Source organism: Macrosteles quadrilineatus, unplaced genomic scaffold (genome assembly GCF_028750875.1).
Source record: "Macrosteles quadrilineatus isolate MER2022 unplaced genomic scaffold, UCM_ALF_1.0 Scaffold_1__1_contigs__length_201487025, whole genome shotgun sequence".
NCBI classification, from domain to species: Eukaryota; Metazoa; Arthropoda; class Insecta; order Hemiptera; family Cicadellidae; genus Macrosteles; species Macrosteles quadrilineatus.
The window spans coordinates 132,066,013-132,090,699 of NW_026542594.1; the positions used below are offsets into that span (position 1 = coordinate 132,066,013).

General features: G+C 37.5%; 1 protein-coding gene across 2 annotated transcripts in view; it reads left to right on the plus strand.

Moving 5' to 3' along the window:
- LOC128985142 (catenin alpha) overlaps positions 1-24,687 on the plus strand; it is a 129,158-nt gene that overhangs the window by 43,103 nt on the left and 61,368 nt on the right. For both annotated transcript variants that reach the window (XM_054404531.1, XM_054404526.1), the window contains exons 6-7: positions 15,047-15,223; positions 15,603-15,806. In XM_054404531.1, the coding sequence (XP_054260506.1) occupies positions 15,047-15,223; positions 15,603-15,806 (381 nt within the window). The remainder of the gene's footprint in view (positions 1-15,046; positions 15,224-15,602; positions 15,807-24,687) is intronic.

Genomic DNA, 24,687 nt, shown 5'->3' on the forward strand with positions numbered 1-24,687 from the left:
AGAATGAAATAATTTCAATAAAGTAAACTTTTGTATTAGTCAAGCTCACGTATTTCAAGTCGGCGCATCTCTAACTGCAAATATGAATTAAATAAAAGATGAGCGTGTATTTTGAAAATAAATAAATTGTAGCTGGATAACATAAATATATAAGTATTTTATTGTATTTTATGTTTACTTTAGAATGAATACATTATGAAAATAAACGGTATCAGCATTCTGACACATACTTTCTCCCATAAGCTTGTCAACAACCTTTATCGTAAGTAAGCGGTGAGAGTAAATATACGGAAATGGGATTTGTACAATTTTCTTCAGAATTTAAAGGACTATAACATACTAAATTTTTATCAAAATCGTTCGAGCCAATTTTGGAAAAATTTGATTTTCTGTTATTTTATGGGGTTTTTATGGGAAAATAACATAATTTATAATAACTTTTGAATCGTAATTTTTACAGAAATGGGATTTGTACAATTTTCTTCAGAATATAAAGGACTATAATATACTAAATTTTTATCAAAACTGTTCAGGCCATTTTTGGGAAAATCCTATTTTTCCGTTATTTTATGGGGTTTTATGGGAAAATCCCCATTAAAAATAAAAATTTCTAAAAAATGAAAAAAACTATCACAATTGTAAGGACCATAACATACAATGTTAAATCAAAACCGGATTTTTGTCTAAAATCCTATTTTTTCGTTATTTTATGGGGTTTTTATGGGAAAATAACATAATTTACTATAACTTTTGAACCGTAATTTTTACAGAAATGGGATTTATACCATTTTGTTCAGAATTTAAAGGGCTACAACATACTAAATTTTTATCAAAATCGTTCGGGCCATTTTTGAGAAAATCCGATTTTTCCGGTTTTTTATGGGTTTTTATGGGAAAATCCCCATTAAAAATCAAAATTTCAAAAAAATGAAAAAAACGCCTGGAGATACCATGGATTAGAACCTACATACCAAATTTCATCGAAATCGGACCACAGGTGTAGTCTCTAGCTCTGTACACATCCAGACACACAGACACACACACAGACACACACACACACACACACAGACATCACTTCGAAAACCACTTTTTTGGGTCCAGGGGGACCCAAAACTAATATATCCACTCAAAACTCAAACTCGAAAATTTTGACGAAAACAATACTTTCTCCATATACTATGGTATAGGGGGAGAAAGTAATAACACACACAAATGTTCAATATAGTTAAGAAAATAATTAATTAATTTCGATATTAGCCTATGATAGGGAAAAGAAGCTAGTTTAATATTAAAACGTCACTTTTCCAAGTTAAAAACATTTAAATGCGTTTCAGTATAATGTTTTTAAAGATACTCCTTAATACCACTATAAGATTATAATTTATTATCTTACTAAAAAAAAAAAACTTTATAATGGTATCTGCCGATCTTTGGTTACAGTAATAAAATAACACCCAACACATAACTATGAAAAAGACATGCAGATTAACACCTTCAGTTATAAATAGTCACCTACAATGTGGACATCCTCTTTAAATTTTGTATAAAAAATCATCATAGAGCCGCGCTGACTTAAAATACGTGAGCTTGAGTAATACAAAAGTTTAATTTATTGAAATTATTTCATTCTTTTTAGAGCGTTTGAAGTCAGTTGTATTTTTGTACAAAAATAAATTATTTCATGATTTTTAGTGACTGTATAGTTTGTTATATATTAATTACTTAAGTCTTTTTGATAAGCAAAACTGTTTGAAACAATTAATTCGGTTTGTGTCATTATCGCCAAAGCTAGCATTGTTTCCGTTGTTTCGATCGGTCTGGTCGTTTTAGATATCGCGCCAGTACTTGTAGTAGCAGTAATCGTCGAAGTACTAGTCGTTTCGATCGGTTTGGTCGTTTTAGATATCGCGCCAGTAGCACTACTCGCGGTGCTCGATGTAGCTTTAAGAGTTTTCTAACTCTTATCCGCAATAGTTTTACCCGGAGTAATTACGTAGTATTGTGACGCAAAATTCTAGGGGGGGAATAAACTAGTATTCACCAAGTCAGGCTAGGCCTACCCCTAGAACTGGCCACACTCAAATTTCTTCCCCGGAGTGCTCAGAAGGAGCCAAGAAAAATCCAGGGGTCGATACGAAGTTGTCACGGCTTTGACTGATCAATTTATTAAAATTTTATCGAAGGCTCAGAGCTCTAGAAGCGCTCAGGAAATCCTGCAGACGCCCAGTTGGAGCTATATCATCCCAGCCTTCGTAAAAGTGTTTTGGAGAATTTTGCCTAATTTTTGGAATGACTCTGTAGGGCCGACGAGTATTCAATCTTAAGCCAATGTGATTCAATTACTCGTAATGAACTTTAAAATAATTAACTAAAGGCCTAGGTAAATAAAATAGAAAGTAATATGACGTAAAACCCAATCCCTACAGAATCGTCGAGGCCTAATTAATATGATCGAATGGAGAATTTATCGTGATACGTTTAAAATAAATTTAATATTAATTTCCGTAGGTGATTATTCAACTCAGCCTACTCCCAAGACTCTATTCTTTCACCCGCCAAAGACGGGGTTTAGAACTCAGACGACAAGACTCGGGGTATTAAAATGTCGAATTAACTGGAGTAACTTAAGTAATAATTAATCGTGAAACGAACGGAATTAACGTAATTTAATAGCCAATTGATTTAAAACCAAACGTAAGATAATCCACCAGTCACTGGCAGGCAGGAACTGGCGGGTTTTGTACGAGTCGGCGAAAACTAAGTTAATAAAATTTTGAAAATTAAATCTAACTTAAACGGGTAAAAATAATTGGCAGACGAGTATGCGTATGTTAAGAGAATATTTAAATGAAAGTAGGAAAGTCTGAAAACGTAGCTAACCTGAATCAATATCGTAGAATCGTATGGCGTGATCGTAATTTCGCAAGAGCTCCTCGTGAACAAGTCGACGGTTGAACAGCGAATAAACATGTCTTTGAGTAAAATCCTTTGTTCCTGCCCGCTCGAGGCTTACGCGCTCAAGTGGCAAAATTTAGTACTACTAGATAACATAACAGCTGATCGAATTCACTTGTTGAGCTGGTCTAGTTTTGTCTGTCGTCTGTCAACAAATAAACACCAGTTTGGGGTTATGTCGTCGTCGGCGTTAAATATCTGTAAAATCGGCCAGTTTAACTTTATTATGTGAAACGAAGTGCTATTATGAATAAATATGTAGTTGTGGATGTGTTTTTGTACTTCACTGTGAATAAAAATAGGCCTACGTTCTTTGGCCCATAGGCCAAGCTATGGCCTACACATAGGCCTAGGAGTAGGCTATTGTGGTTAAAAATCGGGTAAGTTCTGATGTTCATCTATTCGTAGTACGTTTTTACCCCCCTTAAAATTTGGTACCTTACACCCCTTTCCAACTTCAGCAAAAAAAAAGAAAAAAAGATCTAAAACGTAGGGTTTCAGACGGGGTCGGAATGGTCTCGAAGAAGGGGTGCCTGTAGAAGTCGTCGTTTAGTCGCAATCGTTCGTATCGTATCGTATCAACCAACGGGAGGGATATCACCCGCTCCGTCGGGGCGTGCGTCGGAGTTCGACGAGTTGTTCGATGCTCTTCGGTTTTGAAAAAATCCTACGTCAGGTCGGGCGTCGTCCAAGAGGCACGTCGGCCACCTCCGATGTGAGGTGACTCACCACGACAAGGCCCGATTGGCCGTAGTTCGTCGCAATTAGCCTCGATGCGTCGTCTTTCCGGTCTCGGCGAATTCATTCGTTGGGACGTTCACGAGGCACGTCGGCCACCTCCGATGTGAGGTGACTCACCGTGGCCAGGCCTGTGTGGCCCTCGTTTGCCACGGGTTGCCTCGGGAAAGCATCCACTTCGAAAGATTGCGTAACAGGATTTCCGGGATACCTCTGTTTGACAGGGGTTGCAATTGCCCTGAGCCACTGCGTCTGCTCAGTCAACGCCGACTACCCCTAATCGTCGTCAAAAAGCGGCATCTGGCGTTCCAGAAATTCTGCAAATTTTGTGTTTGTTTTTCGTGTAATTTTGAAAGTTTCGATATGTTGTTGACCGGAAAGGGCGGGGGAACATCGTCGTTGTGGAGGTTTCGTACTGCGGTGTGTACTCTGACGAGAGCGAGGTCAGCAGTACACCGAATGCCGAGTACCACCTCCACACTTAGGCCCGGGACGTGGATATCCCGCGAATAAGGTTGGCTAGTGATTTCGTCATCTACTCGGTACCGATCCGAAACACACGCTCCGTTGGCCATACGTAGGTTGACGTCAGCCTGGTCGGGTACGACGCCGCACGTCCGAAGATGACGCACGATCTCCAATCAGACTGACTGACGAGCCGGTATCGACGAGGGCACTGAACGTCTCACCTGAGATGACCGCGTTGACGAAGGGTCGGTAATCTCTGGGGCGCGTTCGCGGCTGATGGATCACGTGAATTGTGTTACAAAGCTTAGCGAAGGTCGTACGGCGTTGGGTAAATCGTTGCGTCTATCGAACGTTACGTGGTGATCGTGTTCTGTCGTGGGACTGAAGATCGTGATGCGCGACGGAATATCTTGCCTGGGCGACGGGATGTTGGCTAGCAGCTTTACCAACACTTCGAGGGTTCGTCGAACAGGTGAAGGATGTTCAGTGGGAGTCCCGAGTATATCTCGCACGCTGGCCATCTCCTGGTACGCGGAAGGAGGTTCCAGCAACTGCGGTCAAATTCGGATATCATGGGCCGCATAAGCGGTAGTCCACGATATCGTAGTCACCGTCGGGTTCATCGACTGACCGATGCTTCCCAACAGGTTTCACAAAGACTCGCAAAAGCGTTTGCGAAGCTCGGCGACGCTATTCCCAGTTCCCAGCTGATACTTCGTCATCTCAGCTATTACCGTCCGCTCAAAGTGTGGATCTAACCGACGCGCGGGTCGTCTATCGGCGATCTCGGTAAGCTCTCCATCGTCAAAGGCATTATATCGGGAATTTCGACGTAGTTGTAGTCAACATTGTCAACATTGTTGTAGGCATTGTCGTCAACGTTTGAATTTCCACCGTGTATATCGTTACGTGGCTAATCGATAACGTTCAGGTCGAGTAACGTCGTCGGAGTAGTCGAAGTCGTCATAGATTTCGTTTATCTCGTAATTTCGTTTAAATGTCGAAGTCAAAACCGTGTTTTCGAGTCCAAATGTTCGGGCGCCAGAGATGTGACGCAAAATTCTAGGGGGGGAATAAACTAGTATTCACCAAGTCAGGCTAGGCCTACCCCTAGAACTGGCCACACTCAAATTTCTTCCCCGGAGTGCTCAGAAGGAGCCGAGAAAAATCCAGGGGTCGATACGAAGTTGTCACGGCTTTGACTGATCAATTTATTAAAATTTTATCGAAGGCTCAGAGCTCTAGAAGCGCTCAGGAAATCCTGCAGACGCCCAGTTGGAGCTATATCATCCCAGCCTTCGTAAAAGTGTTTTGGAGAATTTTGCCTAACTTTTGGAATGACTCTGTAGGGCCGACGAGTATTCAATCTTAAGCCAATGTGATTCAATTACTCGTAATGAACTTTAAAATAATTAACTAAAGGCCTAGGTAAAAAAAATAGAAAGTAATATGACGTAAAACCCAATCCCTACAGAATCGTCGAGGCCTAATTAATATGATCGAATGGAGAATTTATCGTGATACGTTTAAAATAAATTTAATATTAATTTCCGTAGCTGATTATTCAACTCAGCCTACTCCCAAGACTCTATTCTTTCACCCGCCAAAGACGGGGTTTAGAACTCAGACGACAAGTCTCGGGGTATTAAAATGTCGAATTAACTGGAGTAACTTAAGTAATAATTAATCGTGAAACGAACGGAATTAACGTAATTTAATAGCCAATTGATTTAAAACCAAACGTAAGATAATCCACCGCTAGTCACTGGCAGGCAGGAACTGGCGGGTTTTGTACGAGTCGGCGAAAACTAAGTTAATAAAATTTAGAAAATTAAATCTAACTTAAACGGGTAAAAATAAGTGGCAGACGAGTATGCGTATGTTAAGAGAATATTTAAATGACAGTAGGAAAGTCTGAAAACGTAGCTAACCTGAATCAATATCGTAGAATCGTATGGCGTGATCGTAATTTCGCAAGAGCTCCTCGTGAACAAGTCGACGGTTGAACAGCGAATAAACATGTCTTTGAGTAAAATCCTTTGTTCCTGCCCGCTCGAGGCTTACGCGCTCAAGTGGCGAACTTTAGTACTACTAGATAACATAACAGCTGATCGAATTCACTTGTTGAGCTGGTCTAGTTTTGTCTGTCGTCTGTCAACAAATAATCACCAGTTCGGGGTTATGTCGTCGTCGGCGTTAAATATCTGTAAAATCGGCCAGTTTAACTTTATTATGTGAAACGAAGTGCTATTATGAATAAATATGTCGAAGTGGATGCTTTCCCGAGGCAACCCGTGGCAAACGAGGGCCACACGGGCCTGGCCACGGTGAGTCACCTCACATCGGAGGTGGCCGACGTGCCTCGTGGACGACGCCCGACACGACGTAGATTCTTCGAAACCGAAGAGCATCGAGCAACGTAACGAATCTCGACGCACGCCCCGACGGAGCTGGTTGATATCCCTCCCGTTGGTTGATACGATACGATACGAACGATTACGACTAAACGACGACTTCTACACTCTACAGGCACCCCTTCTTCGAGACCATTCCGACCCCGTCCGAGCCCCTACGTTTTAGATCTTTTCTTCTTTTTTTTTGCTGAAGTTGGTAAGGGAAAGAATCTACGTCGTGTCATTCCGTTGGTCTCCCGGTCTCGTTGATTCCCTGCGTCTGGTCGTATGTCGCTCGCGAGTCGCGTCTGTCACCTCCGATGTGAGGTGACTCACCGCGACCAGGCCCGATTGGCCCTCGTTGGTCACGGCGACGCGGTTCGGGGTTCCCTTCCGATACTTGATCTCGAAGGTGTACTGTTGTAGTTCCATCACCCACCTTGCCAGACGTCCGCTAGGCTCGTGTAGCCTCATCAGCCATTTCAGCGCGACGTGGTCGGTTATGGCGACGAACTTGTAACCCTCGAGGTACGGTTTGAATTTTCGGGTCGCCCAAACCAGAGCAAGACACTCTAACTCCGTCGTTGTATAGTTCTTCTCTTGGTCCGTAAGCAGTCGGCTGGCGTACGCGATGACGACCTCGCCGGATTCTTGGTTCTGCGTGAGAGCGGCTCCAAGACCGATGGTCGACGCGTCGGTCTGGAGGACAAACGGGACCGAGAAGTCAGGACAGGCCAGGACAGGAGCGGAGGCGAGGCGTCGTTTTAGTTCTTCGAACGATTCCTCCTGTTCAGGGCCCCACAGCCACCGAGCGTTCTTCTTCAACAGTTGTCGCATCGGGGCGGTTATTTGGGCAAACCTGTCCACGAAACGACGGTACCAGGACGCAAGACCGAGAAAGCTCCGAAGGGTTTTGCCGTTCGTAGGTCGTGGGAACTCGGCGATAGCACGGACCTTCTCTGGGTCGGTCGATATCCCCTCGTTGTTGACGACGTGTCCGAGATATCTGAGCTCCTTTTTGCAGAAGTTACACTTCTCTGGGTTTAAACGTAGGCCAGCCTTTCTAAGGCGTTCGAAGACCACCCGGAGGATCTGCAGGTGCTCAGTAAACGTGGCGGACACCACAACGAGGTCGTCGAGGTAGGCGATTCCCTGTTCGGGTGCCAGAGATGTGACGCAAAATTCTAGGGGGGGAATAAACTAGTATTCACCTAGTCAGGCTAGGCCTACCCCTAGAACTGGCCACACTCAAATTTCTTCCCCGGAGTGCTCAGAAGGAGCCGAGAAAAATCCAGGGGTCGATACGAAGTTGTCACGGCTTTGACTGATCAATTTATTTAAATTTAATCGAAGGTTCAGAGCTCTGGAAACGTTCAGGAAATCCTGCAGACGCTCAGTTGGAGCTATATCATCCTCACCTTCGCTAACGTGTTTTAGTAAATTTTGCCTAACTTTTATAATGACTCTGTAGGGCCAACGAGTATTCAATCTTAAGCCAATGTGATTTAAATAAACTGTAAACTATCTGGCTAAAGACGGTGGTAGATAATAAAATCGAATCTAATATAAAAAGCAATTCGTACAGAGTCGTCGGGCCTAATTAATATAATTGGACGGAGAATTTATCTTGATACGTTTAAAATAAATGTAATATTAATATTCGTGGCTGATTGTTCAAATCAGCCTACTCCCAAGACTTGATTCTTTCACCCGCCAAAGACGGGGTTTAGAACTTAGACGACAAGTCTCGAGGTATTAAAACGGCGAATTAATTAGGATAAACGTACGTAATAATAATTTGTAGAAATCGTAATTTTGAAACTAATTGGTTTATAAATCAAACCAAACGATAATCACCGCTAGTCACTGGCAAGCAGGAACTGGCGGGTCTAGAATCAAGTCGGCGAAATTTACGTTATTAAATTTAGTTATTGAAAATCGAATTTAGAAACCGGAATGCGAATGTTAAACGGAAATTTAAACGTAAATCGTAGCAATGTGATTAACTAATATAGCTAACCTTCGGTAAACGAATTATCGGCGATCGTCAAATCGCGCAAGCGTTGACAACGGGCGAATGTAACGACGAAGTTACTTCGAAGACGGCATACGAACGAGTAATCCTGTCTTGCTTGGAGTAAAATCCTTCGTTCCTGCCCACTCGAGGCTTGCGCGCTCAAGCGGCGAACTCAAGTACTACTTGATAACAGCTGACCGAATTCACTTGTTGAGCTGGTCTAGTTTCGTCTGTTGTCTGTCAACAAATAAACACCAGTTTGGGGTTATGTCGTCGGCGGCGTTAAATGTCTGTAAAATCGGCCGATTTAACTTTATTATGTGAAACGAAGTGCTATTATGAATGAATATGTAGTTGTGGATGTGTTCGTGTACTTCACTGTGAATAAAAATAGGCCTACGTTCTTTGGCCCATAGCCCAAGCTATGGCCAACACATAGGCCTCGGAGTAGGCTATTGTGGTTAAAAATCGGGTAAGTTCTGGTGTTCATTTATTCGTAGTACGTTTTTACCCCCCTTAAAATTTGGTACCTTACAGTATACTACTATATATAGAGAAGGTAAGACCAAACGTTTAAGAATAATCGTAAAACTCGCATTTTCGATATTTAATGTTCTTACTCACTGAAAATAATTTGTTCGGACGCCAGCCAAAAATGGCAAAACTCAACGATCGATAACTATTTTATTAATAAGTCCCTGTTTGAAGCACCATTTGTGATTTGTCCCAGGACGAAATTGCACCGTCACAAATGCTTGGGAAGAATTGTATATTTATTTATAAGTAAAAATGTAAAAATAGAAATAAGCTGATTAATGAACAAGTAAATTTCGACTCCAGTTGTACTTATAAAAATGTATTGGCCGGTGCTTCCGGTAGCCAATAGGGTATAAGTAGGGACGCCATTCAAGTTTCTTGTCATTCGCCTATTGCGTCTGATTATGATTGGAGTATCCAATCGAAATCGATCACCACTTACCATCTTTTTTGTATATTTACCGTCTTGTGAGTAACAGTATAAGCGTAAATATAAGTTTTAAGTGTTATAAGATGTTTCTTTTATTTACTTTCTGTAAATTTAATAACACGTACAATGCTGATCAAGAAGTTATTAATTAAATTCACAATAATTGTGGCCCCTACGTCAATAGATGATTCCAGCAAACTGCATATTTCTATCTATTGCAGTTTTTACATAAATAAAGAAGCAAGTTAAAAAAACACCCTGTAGTTTTAACAATATAATTTATTTGTATCACGCCATTCTGGTGCAACATGTTATACTCTTGAATAAAGATTATATGACTACTAGCAACAGAGCCCGTTGTGGTAAAATACAACGTCTCTAGTAAAATAATAGTTGTGAAATCCATACACCACTTTACTCATTAATATTAATGGTACAGATTAAGCATATAACATAACATTAGAATCACATACTTAACATAAGGAACTCACTTTAAACACCAATTCAAATTGTTAACAACAACATTTAATCAAAAGAAAAGTCAATTAAATAACAATATAACAATAAGCTGTTAAATTATTAACACATGTTTCGTATGTTTAGATTATGCATACTGGTAAACCAATTATTGCCATCTATAACATTTATTGGTTTTTTTTCCGAGTCGGGTTAAAGGTCTTCTACCCGACCGATTTTCATAATTTTGGCCTTAAACTAAAGGTAAGAACGCACCACAGAACTGCCATCAATCATCGGCATTCATTTTGACGTATATTTCGAGTCATACACAAAATGCGTTCTTTTACATTTCTTATGGAAGTTAAATTTGTTTTTTTTCGAATTTGTTTGGCTCTTCTACCAGCCTGATTTTCATAATTTTAGTCTTAAAATAAAGCTATGCAAGCACATATTTGTCATCAAGCATCATTATTAATTTATCTAATGTTTTACTTAACAAAAATATAATTTCTTTTATTATTTTTACTTCAATTAAAGATGTATTCCAGCAGTTCTAATTACATTACCCTATTACTTTCTCCCCCTATACCATAGTATATGGAGAAAGTATTGTTTTTGTCAAAATTTTCGAGTTTGAGTTTTGAGTGGATATATTCGTTTTGGGTCCCCCTGGACCCAAAAAAGTGGTTTTCGAAGTGATGTCTGTGTGTGTGTGTGTGTGTGTCCGTGTGTCTGTGTGTCTGTGTGTCTGGATGTGTACAGAGCTAGAGACTACACCTGTGGTCCGATTTCGTTGAAATTTGGTATGTAGGTTCTAATCTATGGTATCTCCAGGCGTTTTTTTTCATTTTTTTGAAATTTTGATTTTTAACGGGGATTTTTCCATAAAAACCCAGAAAAATCAAATCTTCTAAAATGGCCCAAACGATTTTGATAAAAATTTAGTATGTTGTAGCCCTTTAAATTCTGAACAAAATGGTACAAATCCCATTTCTGTAAAAATTACGGTTCAAAAGTTATGGTAAATTATGTTATTTTCCCATAAAAACCCATAAAATAACAAAAAATAGGATTTTAGAAAAAAATCCGGTTTTGATTTAACATAGTATGTTATGGTCCTTACAATTTTGAGATTTTTATTTCATTTTTTAGAATTTTTTTATTTTTAGTGGGGATTTTCCCATAAAACCCTATAAAATAACGGAAAATTATGATTTTCCCGAAAATGGCCCGAACGACTTTGATAAAAATGTAGTATGTTATAGTCCTTTATATTCTGAACAAAATTGTACAAATCCCATTTCCGGATATGAGGTTGTTGACAAACTTATGGGAGAAAGTATGTGTCAGAATGCTGATACCGTTTATTTCTTTTGGTCTAAAAACCTTTAATACCAGCTTTCATTTGAGCTATTGATTATTGAGCGAAGCTCACTTTCCCTCACTTTGTAACTTCTTTGTAAGAGCATCAGAATGTAATGGCTTGACCAATTGATATGAAATTTGGCCAACAGCTAAAGAATACTGAGCACAATGTTTTGGTAAAAAATATTTGCGAATTTCCTTCTGGATTTTATTTTACGGGTCACGCAATTTTGCTTGTTATTTTAATGTTAGTTGAAATAAAAATTATATTGGGTTTATGACATATGGGCTTATCTCGTTTCATTTAAATAAGATAAGCATATGTTAATTGTTTGTAACTGTTTTGTTTACATTTCAATGTTTACTTTCATCGTAGGTTAAAGTTGGAATGTAACAGTTTATCAATGGAAGTAACAGTTTTGCTATATTTGTTTTGAGCATGCCTCAAAGGCCACGTCGTAATATTGGTCGTCGCACTAATAATGCAAATATTGTAATTGTAAGAGAGTGGCGTCGTGAACAAGAAGAACCAGATGAAGCAGTGGCGGAAGAAGCTGATAATGATAGGCAGTTAGCTAATCAATTCCAACATGAATTAGATGCACTAAAATTTTACACTTGCACTAACTGTCATCGCCAACAACTAACAGCTTCAAACCAATCACCGATTTGTTCACGTTGTCGTTCAAATGCAACTAAATTCACGGCGTTAAATAATATGGATGTGTCAAGTGTCCCGAACGAATTAACTGACCTGACGATTGTAGAACAAATGTTGATTGCACGAGTACATCCCGCTATGCGCATTTACAAAGTACAAGCAAATGGTTAGGATGGCCAGTTTCACTACAAAGGTACAGTATGAACTATCAGATAAATTTGTCATTCTTTAGAACTTAAATAATATAGAAAAAACAAACGGTGAATCTGTGGAAAGGAAACATTTTGTAGGGTGTTAGCTGCTTTAGCCATTGGCAATCTTTAAATAATGCTTCGCTCATTTATGCGTCTAAAGTGTAACGGCAGACCACTTTAGTTAAGATTCCGATCTTAATAATCCTACCTAAAGCACACTGCTGAATCACGAATCAACAATAATTATAATCGTTTTAGTAATGATCTGCAATCAATGATACATAACTCAACTTAAAATTTTTATTTAAGGTATTTTATATGTCTTGGTCTTAAAATACTTCAAAGGCTTTCACTTGAGATATTGATAGTTCTAATTAAATAAGAGATACACTCAATCTCTGATTGAGGTATCACTCAATCAGGAAACAAAAATGTAATTACATCTTGGATATGGAATATAGTTTTAGATATATTTACTCAATTCTAATTACATTGTTCTATTTGTTTTGACTTAAGAACCTTCAGTGAAATACTAGCTTCCATTTGAATTATTGATTATTGATAATTATTGATTGGACGTACCTAAAGTACACTGCTAAATCACGAACAACTTAAATTTTAACAAAAATTGAGTTTTTTATCATCGATTTATAGTCAAACGATCTTGCTTGCAACCTCAACAGCAACTGTCAGACTTTGACGGGTTTCACCTAGTAAGTTTAAAAAAAATCAAACTTTCATAATTATTTACAAATCTACACGAATTAGGCTTTCCAATAACCTATTAATTAATAAAAGCGATTCAGTAGAACTGTAGATTTAATTGTACAAAGTTTAACAACAAAATCTTTAGTTCAGTATTTTCTTGCCATTATAAATTTGGAGGTTGCTTAACGTTTTAGCAAATAACTTTGAAATTGTGAGGAAATCGACCAAACTGGAAGGTGATATTCTGATAGAGAACAAAATTTCCTACAAATTACTATTATGTATTTCTGGAAAATACTCAATAAATGCAGCCTAAAGTTGGCTACAAATATAAACATGGAAATATAAACTTGAAAAAAAGGCATTTTAAATGTAATATTGTTTATTTTTATTGTTTTACCTCAAATATGGAATAAAATCAAACTTTCATAATTATTTGCAAATCTACACGAATTAGGCTTTCCAACGACCCATTAAGTAACAAAATCGGTCCGGTAGAAGTGTAGATTTAGTTGTACAAAGTTTAACAAAAATATAACAAATTCAGTATTTTCTCACCACTATAAATTTGGAAATCATTTAGATTATTGCCAATAACCTTTAAATGGAGGGGGAATCGACAAAAGTGGGTGTGATATTCTGAAAGAGAATAAAATTTAATACAAATAACTGCTATGCATTTCTTGAAAATCTATATATATAAAATCCAATGTATGTTTGTATGTTTGTCCTTTATGGACTCCGAAACCGCTTGACAGATTGTAATGAAACTTTCAGGCATTATTAAGCATTATTCAATGATGGTTTGTGTAAAGTTTGGTGCAGATCCGTCAAAAGGGCTCCGCCCCAGTGGCTCTGGAGTTTCCCATGTTAACCTTATGAGTACTCACATTTAAATGGAATTAAAGAAAATTAACAGCTGGTTGAACTAAGCAATTTGATTCTGTGATGTTCAATAGCATTAAAAGTTAATAAGTTTACCAACAGGGTGCAGCACAATTATATTTTTTAAATTTATGACAACAGCTAATTTGCAACCAAAAGGTGAGTGAGCGTAGCGAACAAACTTCAACCTGAAGGCAAGTGAGCACAGCGAACGAGCTCCAACCTAAAGGTGAGTGAGCGTAGCGAACGAACTTCAACCAGGATCTTGAAAATGAACAAGCATTTGACATAAAAGCATAGGACAGGATGAAGTCTGTCGGGCCAGCTAGTGCTTAATAAAGGCAGCCAAAAGCTGGCTACAAATAGAAACTTGAAAACAGAAGCTTAAAAAAAGCAGTTTTTAATGTATTTTTGTTATTTTTACTTTTTTACCACAAAGATTTAATAAAATTACACTTTCATAATTATTTGCAAATCTACATGAGTTGGGCTTTCCAATGACCCATTAATTAACAAAATCGGTCCGGTAGAAGTCTAGATTTAGTTGTACAAATTGTAACAAAAATATCCCTAACTCTGTATTTTCCCGTTTATATAAATTTGGAGGTTGCTTACCTTTTTTGCAAATAACTTTTAAATGGTGAGGAAATCGACCAAAGTGGAAGGTGATATTCTGAAAGAGAATAAAATTTCCTACAAATTTATACCATACACTTCTTGGAAACACTAATAAAGGCAGCCAAAACTCTCACCCAAATAAAAAGTGTGAAAAACACCGTTTTCAATGTATTTCTTATGGAAAACATGTTTTTTGGAATTTTTCACCATAAATCATAACAAAAACAAACTTTCATAATTATTTGCAAATCTACACGAAATAAGCTTTCGAACGACCCGACCCGTTAATTAATAAAATCGGTCCATTAGAACTCTAGATTTAGTTGTACACAGATTTTGAAAACTGAATTATGTATAGAATAGATAGATACCCACATCTATCGACGGGGTCACATCGTCGGGGATCCGACAAGTTGACGGGGTTTTATGGAGGATTATGGAGGTAAAAATTGGCTTTTCCCATTTTTGTACCCTCAAAACACAAATTTCATAATTTTTTCCCCAAACCATTTTGTGTAGACCTCAAAAAACAAATAATTTAGTATAACATTATCCTTAGACTGCATGTTTGCTTTGGTGGGGGTGTGTCAGGGTTTGATCTTCCTATATGTTTGTTAGGTTTACATCAGACACCCAGAGCTGGCTGCTGCCAAGGCCAACAGAGACTACGTGTTCAAGCAGGTGTGTGAGGCAGTCAACACCATCAGTGATGTAGCCCAGGGGAAGACTACAGGACTGCCACAGAACGCTTACGACGGACCAGGCGAACTGGCTGCTGCTCTGGATGACTTTGATGTTAGTACAATATATAATGTTACCCAGTACCTATTGCAGTATGGAGTCAATGGTTTAACACAAGTTGGTAATATGTTTAAGCAGGTTCAATCCTTATTTTTTAATGTAGTTTAATTTGCATTTTTTTTATAAAAATTGAGTTGTAACTAGATTTAACTTTATATAATATTCTGAAGCCTAAAAATGTAGGTAAATATGGTTGCTTGAATGATATAATTGAAACTATACCTAGCTAAACAAATGTCTTCTGGTTCTACATGTATTCTCTTACAACCCCGTATTAATTGGGATCTAATTGAAACAATGTCATTCTTATAAAAGAAACCTAGTTTGAGAAACTTGAGGAGTAGACAACATCTCTACCTATGCTTTGTTTCAGGAGCGAATGGTCATGGACCCACTGGCCTACAACGAGGTGAGGACTCGTCCGTCTCTTGAGGAGAGACTGGAGAGTATCATCAGTGGTGCAGCACTCATGGCTGACTCCAGCTGCACTCGTGATGAGCGCCGTGAGCGCATTGTGGCCGAGTGCAATGCTGTACGACAAGCTCTACAAGATCTGCTGTCTGAGTATATGGCCAATGTGAGTATTTGGTTCAAGTGGTACTTAACCGTCTTATTACTATATTAAACTATAAGAAAGTTAATTATTATAGTGGTGCTATGGGTTTGAGGAAAGATAATTTAAATAATCATTAAACTTTTATTCTTTTGAATATTTCAACATAGTGATCATGTAACTGATATGCAAATATGACAAAATATTACAACAATTTATATTTTTAAATGAATTTGCTTAACAAACTGTCAAAAATTGATTGTTTTTTTTTTCAATTCATTGTATCAAATCACTACTTAGATGTAAGAATTTGTAACATAATATGTTACAACTTCTATGATTCTAGTGATATTATTATCACTAAACAACTATTTTGTTAATAGTACTCTTGACATTTTAATATTAAAATTAAATGAATCATAAATATGGATGAGGATTGAATAAATTAGAATCAACCCATTTGTAAAATTGAACTTAATTGTGGTGTACATTAAACTCAGAAAATTTGAATTATTATAATGTGGAGTACTTAATTTATCAGTATCAAGCTTGGTCCAAGTATTTATTTCAGAAAACATGCTGGTAATTTACTTGATTGTAAACATAATAGTTTTTCGGAATGTCCTCTCGTTTAAGACATGATGAATCTAACTTGTAGTTTCTCGTCTGTTCTTGTGCAGCAACTGAATGTGCAGCGAGGTGGCAAACGGGTAATCTCATAGCTAGTGTTGTTGTTGGTCGTAGCACAATATCTTTTCGCACATTCTTGTCAATTTATCTTCTTTCATACTTTTAATGTTTAAGTTGAAAGAATGTTAACATGATATTTGATGGGTTTAGAAACTCTTAAAAGAAATGTTTATGTTTTCACAGTTAATTGACACAATTGCTCTGAATACAGCATTAATAAATAACATGAATTTCATTTGACTCATTCTCAATATAACTTTTCAATTTGACAAATAATCAGTTTGACAACTACCTGGTTAATGTCTATTCAGTTCTAAATATAGGCCTAGTAGTGACTGTATATTCTCTTTTACCCTCTATGTAATTAATTGAATGTTTGAAATTTTATTATATTGAATCACATCAAACAATATGCTGTATCATATCTTTATCATAATAATGTCATATAGCCTGCGAATCAATGTTTACATCATTAACATTTTAGTTTGAACTTTATTTGAGCACTTTTTTATTAGTATGCCACCATTATAACTCCTTCATAGATAAATTTCAATAGACCAATAAATTCAAATCGATTCAATTTGACAAATTACCCTTTATCTATAATATTAAAACGTAACAGGGTTTTTTTATTTCACGATTCTGAATCAACCACTTGACGGATTTTTATGATTTTTGTGTTGAAAGAAAGGTAATTTTGAGAACTAGGGAATGTCGAAGCCATAATTTTAGTTTAGGGTTTCAGTTTTTTAGAAATTCAGTTTTAATTTTTAAAAAGTCTAGCAGCCGACGCTAGCAATTTAAATTATTTTCAATACTGGTTTAACTAACAGCTGGTTATAACTAGGGGTGTGCGATGCAGCATATATTTTTCGATTCGATGCATTGATGCGATTCAAAGAATTTCGATTCGAATCGATGCGATTCGATTCGATGCAGCACGGCATGATTTTCTTTAAAAATTAAATACAACATGTGTTTCTGTAATGGATCCTATACCTTAAAAAAGTTAAAGTAAAAAATGTACTAAATAAAATTATGAACAAGAGGATAGTTGCTGACCTAACCTCACTAATGGACACTGCTAATTTTATGGTTGGGCTAAGGAAATTAACCCTTCACTAACAATTAATTAGAATAAGCCTATATATCAATAAAGCAATCGTTAAGTTTATTATTATTATTATTGACCTGTATTAAATAAAATAGAGTTTATTTTATGATGTAGTATTGTTACTTAATTTTCACATTTATATTTGTTGGCTTTCAATACTTCTGGTTCATTCTTAAATCAGCGCGAACCAAAAAAGTTGATAATCAGTGTTTACTGTCTATTTGATACATTATTGCATGCTATGAATAAATTGAAATTAAAAATAAAGATTGAAATTAATGAAAGTGTGTGTAAACTAAAAAGTTCAAAAAGATCAGTGAGGCCTACCAAAAAGATAATAGTTATTAATTAGAACTTAAATAATATCATAACTAAATAACTTAAATAACTTAAATAATGTCATTTTCTCACTATTTATATCTTCAACATTTGTTTAACTATGAAAATAAGTCACTAAGTCTAGCTGAAAACACATTAATATATTACGATATATTTTCAATACAGAATAATAAAACAAACCACGTTTTGCAAACATTTTATTTCTTAACTTTTTCCCTTGAACAGGGTGAGGAGGCCAACATTTTTTAATGACTATCAACAAAAATTAGGTATCAATTATAATTTCACGAAAGCCGCTGATGAGTGAGCTGTGAAGAGCACACTACAGAATTACGTCACTACCACGCGAGTGTTTAGTTTAGTGTGAAGTGAAGCACCCCCTCCCCTGTCTAACGGGACAAGGGGTGGGAAAAGAGAAAGGAAAGTTTGTCAGAATGGCAGACTTGCCCTTTGTAAAGTCTGGTTCACATGCCCTCCCTCACCCTCAGTCGCTTGCATAATTCTACTAAACAAAAGCTTCTGAGTGTTAATTTTAAAATAAATGTTGAATTCAATGACTAAAGCATAGATCTGATAAACTTTACTCTAATTTATAAATGGGCTTATTGGAATTTTATCAGCCATTTTTCAGTTTTTTTTTTCTTTACTTTATTATGTAAAGATATCTTTTAATTTAGCCTTCAAGAAAAGAAAGATTATGTTTTGTTTGGTACTTAAATCTCCTTGATAAAAGAGAAAATACTATGCACGTTTGATACAATTAATTTCAATAAGTTAATTTGCAACTATGCGACAATTTTTTCTAAAAAAAATAACAGCCTACAGTGTAAAAGAATCGTGTGCACTGTGCAGCAAAATATGTTTCTTCGGGTGCTTTTAACAAACATTCCATACATAGTTTTAATTAGTAACAAATGTGTTTATGTTCCTGATGATACCAAGAACAAGGCTGGGCAGAGTGGATTCACTGTGAACCAGCCGGGTACGACGTAACTACAACCATAGATAAAACATAGCCTACTCCCTTGTGTTGGTTAGTCTATGCTACAACGATCGATTGGAACAATTGATGTTTTGAGCCAAAATATTCATATTGATATATAATCGGAAAAATTTATGTTTTATTAAAATATTATATAAAGCCATTTGTCAAGATTTAGTTAACTGACATAATTGAACGTCAAATCTAGGTCTTTGTAAGACAAAAGAAAATCCCACCATTTTAAACTTTAACCTAATTTTATACTCTTTACAAACAAACACGTCCTACATAACGGTTCTCGATATTTATCAATGTATCTTATCTAAACCCTTCCCACAATAGACTCACACACAAATAACGACATCAAAGCAATTGTCACTTGCTCCATTGAAACACAAACGTCGATTGGCTGACAAGACAGTGCAGCGTGGCCTCTTGACCAATGAGAACTCATGTTACATACTTTGATTTATCTTAGATAGTCAACATTCACTATTCATTATAATATTACAAAATCGACATGGACTAAGGTGTTGTTTTATTATCGGTATGGTGTTTTTCAATCATTACTTATGTAATAGTAGTACTTAACACATCACTTAAACTCTTAAACTAGGTAGATAGTACAGTTATAATATGGATCTACTTTTTGGTCCAATAGGCAAGTGCAAGCCTAACCCTCTGACTTCGACGGTGTTGTAATTGAATCAAATTTTTCTAATGATGCATAATGCAGGGATGAAACTGGACATTTAGACAAGTTTAGGTTATTTATTTTGTTCTAAAAATAAAAATAATACATTTAAAGGTCTGACTTATTGATACAGACATTTTTTAGTATAATTTCGTGTTGAGGACACTCGCGCGCCGGTTGTCTGAGACTGAATTCTGACTGTCTGACATCTTGAACTTGAAATGTAGATTGTATTGTGTTGTGCAATATCATCTGCCTGCAGAGAGAACAGCTGAAGCTAAACTTTAGCTGTTTGAACTAAATAGTGTGCTAAAGCGTATTTACAAAACTAATAGCTATCAAATAAATAAATGTTAAAATAAAATATCTATCTATCCCTGTTGGCAGGGCCGTCTTTAGGGTTAGCGGCGCCCGGGGCAAATGTGGTCGTGGTGCCCCCCCCCCCCCCCCCAGTAATAGTCGCATTCGCATATTTTAATACTATGTTAATACGGGATGGACAGGATTAAATTTTTAGTTCGGGACGGGATGATTTTTTCCTATGCATAAACGACAGTCTTGAGTATTGCAGTTACCAAAAAAGACAAACAAAATTAATTTTTACCATTTGTGGCACTGATCTATCAAAACCAAAAAAGGGTAAAAATTTACAGGTATAGAAACTTGTGACTCGCGGTCGAAATGTCTTGCGGTCACGGCGGAACCTCGGTATGACTCGCGGTCACGGCGTTATCGTCGGTATGACTCGCGGTCACGGCGTTATCGCCGGTATGACTCGCGGTCATGGCGTTATCGACGGTATGACTCGCGGTCACGGCGGAATCGTCGGTATGACTCGCGGTCACGGCGGAATCGTCGATATGACTTGCGGTCACGGCGCGATTGTCTGTATGACTCCGCGGTCTTGATGCGATCGTCGGTATATCTCGCGGTCACGGCGTTATCGTCGGTATGACTTGCGGTCACGGCGGAATCGTCGATATGACTTGCAGTCACGGCGCGATTGTCTGTATGACTCCGCAGTCACGGCGCGATCGTCCAAACGACTTGCGGTCACGGTGCGATCGTCGAAATGACTTTACCTCCTGCGTTTGTGGAATTACCAAGAACATCGCTCGCGAAGCGGTAAAATCGCCGATGATTGGATCAAATCCCGTCCCAAAAAATTCCCGAATCAAATGTAATCACGTCCTGATAATCGGGATTTTTCCCGAGTATTTCCCGAAATTTCGGGTTAATACCAATAGCCGCTGCGTGGCGCCCCCTCAGCCACGTCGCCCAGGGCAGCTTGCCCCGGTTGCCCCCCCCCCCCCTTAGGACGGCCCTGCCTGTCGGGTGTCGGTATCGGCGAAATCGACATTTGGCAATCGATTCTTGATACCGATATTCCTAGTATCGGCAATGGCCGAGTATCGGTGGTAGCGATAATTGACACTTCCCTATCTAAAACTCATTTTGGAGTCCTAAATTAGTTTTAAATATGCATCGGGACGTAATTGTTGCATCGGGACTTAATCGATGCATCGGTCTTTTTCGATGCATCGAATCGAAATTTCGATGCATTTTCAATGCATCGCACACCCCTAGTTATAACTGTCATTGAAATGTTTATGTTACGAGTTGTTTGTTTACAAAAATATTGTTCGTTGGTGTTTGCCTACATACTATTTCATTTTAAAATGTAGTTTTCCCCTACCTTGAAGCATCTGCGTTATCAGAAAATGTGTTATTTTGAACTAAACATCTCAAACACTTGCGTTTAATCAAGTTTTGTCGTAAATGCAATCTGTGTAAGTATTTAGTTTATGCATTGAAAATTTCAACTCATATTTGGGAAATATTTTTTCAGCAGTTTATCGCTTAATTGTTTAAGATATAAGTGATTTACGTGTTGAAACTTCTTTTTCTGTATGTTTGAATGTGAGTATGTCGGCATAGTAAAATTTTGGTTAGTAATGAAAGCGTCAATCGGTGTTGTAGGTCTCTATAAAACTGTCCAATAAACTGCAGGGTGCAGTAGAAACCAAAGTTGACTCATACCATACCAACTATCCCCATAGTACTGATGATTCAGAAACTTGGGCACTGACCAAAGAACCGAAAAACCTTAATGCTGGGTTAGAGAATAAATTGCAGAGAAAATATACAGACCAGTTCAAGATAACGGCCCGGAGGTCGAAATAAAAAAGAACAGAGAGCTAAGGGAAATGTGTTAACACCCAAATATAGGGATGCTTTCCAGAAGTAAAGCTTAGATGGACAGGCTGTGCATAAACTTTTAAAAGTATATTCCAAGGAGTACCACATGATAGACGGGAAATACCAAGCTATGAAATGCATCCTCAGACTGGGATCTAAATTTTGAAGAGGTAGGGGATGGAAGAGAATGGGAGGCAAAAATCCTCATAAAGGTTTCAGTGGTCACGGAGGTAAGATAAGGTGTACGGTAAGTACATAAGTAGTACAGTATATGCAATTGGAAGTGGCATGTAGCTACTCTACTCAAAACCAGTGGAATCGGTCGCCAATCTCACTTCAAGATTTTTCAAATCTACACAAATGCTGTTTTATGGTAAAATTATCGGATTTAAAATGCATATCGCCATATTTTAGGTCAATATTCGAATGGAATAAATAGGTGGTCACGTGAAATTTGTTTATAAGGTGATCTTCCCCATTAAAACTGCCAGAATTTGTGTCTATGCGTGTAAACTAGATCTTCTGAATTATTCCGTTTTAGTTGAAAACTCGATCCCCATACGTAGGACGGGCCACCAGCTCGTTTTAGTTTTATTGAGTTATTATTTTAAATTTAAATTTAGTTTGTGACTGATTCTGCCATGAGTCAAATGCCTTTCAATCAATAACATCTATTGTACCACAAATAACCTATTTCATAACAAGGTCTCTAGGCCATATCATATTCAAGAATGTTTTAATTAGGGGAGCGTTTCATAAAGTCCAAATTTCACAAAGTCCAACGGTTAAAATACTAAAAATAAACAGAGCGTTTCACAAGGTCCAAATTTCATTAGGTCCAACGGTACAGTCTCGACCAGAAGTCTCTGCAGTGATTGGCACGGTCAGATTGCAGGCACCGTCCGCCAGCGCTCAACTGCTGATTATACGTACATTTTAATTATTGAAGACCACTTAGCTGTGTGACCCAACCATGTGTGAACACATAATGTGCAAATCAAATCTACATATTTGTATATTTTTAAGAGCTTTAATTCAAGGTTTCATTTGAGTTCCTTAATTGTTCCGTCCTTGATTTAAAAAGCTATATGACCTGCAGACTAATAGAATTTCTATTCGCCTTAATTGATTTACACTAGAATATCTCCTTAAAATGATCACATTTATTCCCTATTTAAATAGCATTGGTTTAACAAGAACCGTACTTAGGTTTGCTGCAACAGGGAGGGTAAAAGTTTTTTCTTTTGTAAAATGTTAATAGTTTGGTATAAAATAAAAGCATTTCCAAATTTGATCAAAGTATATTCATAAAAGCAAACTACAACAGTTTTTTTTATTCTCCATAAGAATAACATGGTAATTTTAAATTTACAATTATTCGTACTTACTGTTACTTTGGGTGAAGTAGCTGAGGAATGAAACTCAGCACTCGCTTACAAAACCCAACTTTATTAATACTCAAAACAACACAAAGAATATAAAGCTAAACTAACAATCAAAAAGGTAGAGTAGACTGGAACTGTAATCATTTAGTTAGAAACTGAAACCCCAATTTGGAAAAGACTCTAAACCCCAATTTTGAAAACCCTTAACATTGTCTTACCTGGACCCAAGGCCAAGGGCCATGTCAAGGACTATGTCCCCAGCGCCTCAACTACACAACTCCACAGTAACCGTTTTCAGATGCATCACAAAATCCATGAAGCTCATAGGAAGATGAAGAATGATGCAAGTAACGAGGCAATGATAGGTTTTCCAGTTCAGGAAGTTCTCTACATGATCTTGTAACGAAAGAGGCAATAGATTGTCCCAACCTGTACCTAAAGTCCACAACTGTAGCATTAGATGTTTAGCCCAAAATATAACAGGACTCACATAGCCTAGAGGGTAAAATATTTTTGACAGACAGGATAATACACCTCTTTTCAAGGTGTCTAGTAGTCGGGAAAAACAGGAAAGTCGGGAATTAGTATTGAATTTCAAAATGATCTTGTAAAGTCGGGATTTAGCCTTTATTTTGATATCAATGTCGGAAATTTTCATTATTTTGTCGCGATCGCGCAAGACGACGATCAAGTTTACGTGACCGTAAAAGAGAATGATGATGATGTATGTCTACACGGACGCAAGAAATGATCATAATTTTGCCACAATCCTAGACGACGTTTCCGTAATTGCGGGACAGGACAATGACGTCTACATGGCCGCGGGAAATGTTCATGAATTTGCCGCGATCGTGGACGACGACGGTGTCGTTTCCGTGACCGCGGGAGATGACGGTGATGACCACACGGCCGCGGGAAATGCTCATGATTTTGCCGCAATCGCGGACGACGACGATGACGTTTCCGTGACCGCGGCAGCCAATGATGGTGTCTACTCGTCCACGGTAGATTTTATGATAAAAAAACCCTAATTGGCTAGTTAGAATTTTTCATCGCTGCATTTTGTATTTACATAAAAACCGTTATATTAATAATACTTTATGACGGGGTGTGTGTAGTACAACCAAATTATTTAGAAAATTTGGTTAAACTATAAAAATTGGTATCGGTATCAAGAATTGTGAATTGAGAATTGATACATTTTGGTATCGACACTCACTATTTGTTGAAAAAGAACTAGTCTTGAAAAATATGGAATTAGTCTTGAAAAGTCTGGAATAAGTCTTGAATTTTAAAATGGAAATAAACTAAACACCCTGTCTTTTAGTAAAGGGTGAAGAATTTAAAGACTGCACATCAACATAAAACGTAAAAACATTTAGTTTAGATTCCCATTGGATGCCTAAAACCTTTATAGGCTCCTTATCATCACCATCAAAACGTAACGGAACTTCCTGATGCTCAATAGGGATTTCTGAGAGAAAATCCACTTCATTGCTTGA